This window comes from Macadamia integrifolia, chromosome 7, assembly GCF_013358625.1.
Source record: "Macadamia integrifolia cultivar HAES 741 chromosome 7, SCU_Mint_v3, whole genome shotgun sequence".
In the NCBI taxonomy this organism is placed as follows: Eukaryota; Viridiplantae; Streptophyta; class Magnoliopsida; order Proteales; family Proteaceae; genus Macadamia; species Macadamia integrifolia.
Window position 1 is genome coordinate 14489214 of NC_056563.1, and position 4583 is coordinate 14493796.

Genomic DNA, 4583 nt, shown 5'->3' on the forward strand with positions numbered 1-4583 from the left:
AGGTGGAGTGGTTGTCATTTGCTTCCGTGTAGGTCTTATTATAGTTACTTGATGCATGATTATTCCTATTATCTTTTTCTTATTATTTCTTATCTACTCAATTTTGGATGGAGAACACATTTGGTGTTTTAAAACTCTCATCACCAGACAATTGTTGATGTTTCTTCTCATATCACCTTTGTGATCTAAATAAAGCCTATTTAAATAGATTTTGTTCTTCTTACACAAAATGCTCTCTGTTGCTTCAAATCTATTTCTCTTTTCCTTCCTAATTTGTGAAACGTTAAGACTTTTTTTTTATGCTTCATTTTTCCAGAGACAGGATGCTTGGAGTTTGCGCCTTTTAGACCGTGTAAACAGACCAATATGTTCTGTACATTCCACAAATAATGTTTTTGTGTGTCAATCTTCTCTGGTACCAGGTCAAGCAAATGAGGTTCCCATTGTAAAAAATGCTGCCCTGGCATTGACAAGGTATTTTTTTGTTTTGTTTGTTTGCTTTTTTTTTTTTCCTTTGGTGGGTGGGGTGTGGGGAGAGAGAATAAGAACAAGAAAATGCACATGTGAACAGGCCATAAATGTTTGTCCCAAAGCATGGCATTCAAAGTTTACCCTATAATTTCCTTGAGCTCATACTTTATTACAACAGCTTGAGTTTTCCTTTTTCAAAAAGATTTAGTTTCTATTTTAAACAACCAACACTTCAAGAGCATTCTCTCCTTTAAGATGGAGTTTGTTTGTCTTTTCTCATTGAAATATTTTTCATCACGTGGACCAAGAAAATGAAAATTTTGAACCCTTAATATCTCTAAGAGGGTATTGAAACCCACTTGAAAAAAAAAAAAAAAAAAAAACTACTATCATGGAGAATAAATTTGGTTTTATGCCAGGAAGATCCACGACAGAAGTTATTTACTTTGGAGACTCATGGAAAGATATAGATATTGCAAGAGGGATCTCCATATGTCTTTATTGACCTAGAAAAAGCTTATTGACAGAGTCTCTAGAGAGTTAATCTGGCAAGTACTAGAGAAGAGAAGTGATTCAAGTAAATATGTGGACATAATTAAAAATAGGGAAAAGTGTTTCTGAGCCTACAATGTAGTGTACACCCAGAGACATGAAATTTTTATTCATTTTATTTTAGAGAAAAAATAAAATGAGAATACCATTTGTGTTTTGGTGTAGAGTGCACTGTAGGCTCAAATAACCCTTGCTGTTAAAAAATTTATGATAGTGTGGTGACTAGTGTAAGAACTGTGGGGTGGTCAAGGTTGTGAATTCTTAATTACATTTGGGTTACATTAAGGATCCGTATTTGTTTGCGCTTATCATGGATGAATTAACCATATTCATTCAAGATGGTTCTTGGTGTATGTTTTTTTAGACCCAAAAGATTCATCCAATGTACCATTTTTGGGTTCAAAGGAATTCATAGGGATAGAAATAAGCCCCGTCAAATAGAGATTTTTTCTTTCGACCATATTTTGATTGCCAATACAATATAGAAGGGTCGCTACTACAAGCAATACTACACCTTGATCATGAAATATTGATTGCTTGTTGAACCTTGCGAATCGCGTGGAAGTAGGATAGTCCAAATTTGGGGCTAATCTAGCTTCGCTGCTTGTCCACTTAAAGCAACTACTCTATGGAGGATGTTCAGTTGCCACATGAAAGAGAAGTTAGGTAATGGAACCTAGATAATAGCAGAGTCTACTTTGTGTGCCATCTTCTCAAGACCAAGTCCAAAGACAAACCGTGGCCTTTTTTTAACATTACCTTGGTCTGGCCTGGTCAGTGCCTAGCTGGGTCCTCGTTCTTTTTTTGTACCAATAAATCATAGATCAAATGATTTGATTTATCTGATTTCAAAACAAAAATACTTATTATATGAACAAGAACAATTGGAATAAAAAGAAGGGTTGATCCACACCATACTCTATTCTCGTAAGATGATATACCTCTAGAGAAACAAATCCTGATCGAACCCATGTCTTCCGTTAACCAAAGTAGGGCCGTGAGGGTACGTATACTACAAATACTCCTCATTGCTATATAGAGCTAACTCACGGAACCTATACTACTGCCCAAAGCTGTTTTACAATCTCTACACTGTAACCACTATCTTACACATACATAGTCATATATGCACATCCACACTGCAATCACTAAGTGGCCAGGTCTACGAGATGTACATACCCATCTATGGAAAGCACTCCAATACATAGTATACACATGCACAACCACATCACAAGAAATATATGCTTTGGCCAGTTGTCTACATGCAAGGAGTAATGCCCACTGTCGGCCCCAATAAGTACTCAATACTAATTTTGATTGTACCCATAATCAAAGGGACATATCCCTAGTAACCTTGGTATACAAAGCCTTGGTCTTAACCCCTATTTTCCCATAATGATCTGAGAGGCCACACCCACGAGGCCACGACAAATATGCTTAGGTAGTGATAACTACCAAGGAACACACTGTCCCTGTGTTCAGTACCTGCTGAACACCAACTACAAAATAGGATTGGGCTTATGTCAATGCTCTATAATGATGCACAGGCTAGCATAGTTCTACTATATCAAATTCTTATACCTAGAATATATACATGCACTCTGACATACATATGAAAAGTAAATACAGGGGTCTGAGATGCTTACAATACTTATCTAAGATACCCGGAGATGTCCGGAGATGACCTGAGATGTTCCGGACATGCCTCGGGTTCAATGGAACTTCCAACTTAGCTTACATTGTCAAACTTAGGCTGTTTGGTGTGCACAGTCATGGGGGAACAGGCAGCCCTCTTCTTTCTATTTCTTTCTTTGTAGAAGCTCCCAAAACTTCAACAATGGCACACACACCCTCCTCTTTTCTCTCTCTTTTTCCCCTTTCTTTTTTTGGCTACCACCACTAGAGCTTGCTGCCCTAGATTACAGCAGCTCCATAGGCCTCTAGTAGAGGCAATGGACCAAATACAAGATGGTGCATGTGTTTCTTTCAAATCTTAGGCCTTCCATGAGCTTCAACTTGATATTTTGGCCCCCTCTGCAATTCTCCTTTGTTTCTTCTTTCAAGTGTGCAGAGCTCGAAGAGATGAAGATGCTATAATTTAATTCACCCAAATCGGAGTTAAAATGAGAGAGTTAGTGTTTTGCAGTTGGGCCATCAGTAGAGCTCCATCTGGAATCTTTGACCAAGATGTAATGGTCCTGTGGAGCATGGAATCGCAACATGCGTCGTAGTTGTTCGATCGGCTTCCTTTTGTGCAGGCTTGATCCGGGCCTTTGGATCCGATTTGGGCACGGAGAAATCTCAGTCGATGAATGGGAATCAGAGGACCAATGGTCCTTGGGGACCATGAGGACCATGGAAGGAATGGCCCTTGTTCATATGATTGACATCATAATCTGGCAAGGTTGATGGCAGCCATTGGATGGAGTTAGACATCGGTGCAAAATCCGTGCAACCAGGCCATTGATAAAGAATCTTGTAAGTCACGATGCAGGGTGCCAGGCATTTTAGCCACTCATTGGCTGGGGGCACATGGACGTAGCAATAGTCGTTCGATCTATTAGTGGGAGAAATTGCACCATTGGATCTGCATCTCAAGTGCATGTGGTCCTTAGGGACTACATGATGACACCTCATAGCCCTTGGTCCGTTCATTGGTATATGGACGCTCACGCTCTGTTTTGTCAATTTGACATCAGCTTAAAGTTCCGAGAATTTTTATTTGGCCCCTTCTGCCTTTTGGAGATATTCTTCATTTATAGGAAGCCCCTCCTGCCATGTTATTGCTTTAAAAAACTCCCCAGGCCACAGATCAACAAATTTGGATCGTTCAATGAGAACTTTCCAAAATTACGAGGCCTTGGAACTTTGGAATATAATGATGCATCCCTGTATGAATTTTAAACTTACCAAGGGCTATTTTCAACTTGATTTCTGTGACTTTTGGAGCAACCACGCGGGAATGGCCATATATCCCTCACACAACCTTCAATTTTGACAAAACGAGCTGGCGTTGCTTTCACGACTCGGAGCACTGCAATACTCCAGAACAACTCGACTGTGATGCAGATAAGTCACTTAATGGGCTTATTTTATTGGAAATAAACCTTAGATTAGGTTATGTATGTGTTGGGCCTTTGATTCCATGGGTTTTCTTTGTAATGGGCCTAAAATATGGGTAGAAATAGGAAACATGATTTAACTCATTAGTTTAGTTAGAGTCCTGTTTTGAGCCTATATTCTTTGTTTTTTCAGTTTTCTAATCAGTTTAGGTTTTCCAATTAGTTAAGGATTGGGTTAGGCCTTTCCTTTTTAGTGTTTGAGTTAGTTTTGACTCTTCTATATAAGTTTACATCACAAGTGATCCAATCCCAGGTAGGATCTTTAGTAAATTCAATAAAAATCAGATTTAGGGACAGATAGTATGAACAAAACAGAAAATAGAGAATGAAGGCAAGAATGGGGGTAGGGGAATAGATTGGGTCGAGCATCTCACCCAAGCTGTCTCTCACAGCACTGCATCTCACAGTTCTCCGGCACAATTTTTTTTTTTTTTTTTT

General features: G+C 38.9%; 1 protein-coding gene across 1 annotated transcript in view; it reads left to right on the plus strand.

Moving 5' to 3' along the window:
* LOC122084267 (mechanosensitive ion channel protein 2, chloroplastic-like) overlaps positions 1-4583 on the plus strand; it is a 31832-nt gene that overhangs the window by 3555 nt on the left and 23694 nt on the right. The window contains exon 4 of the mRNA XM_042652372.1: positions 317-474. Within this exon, the coding sequence (XP_042508306.1) occupies positions 317-474 (158 nt within the window). The remainder of the gene's footprint in view (positions 1-316; positions 475-4583) is intronic.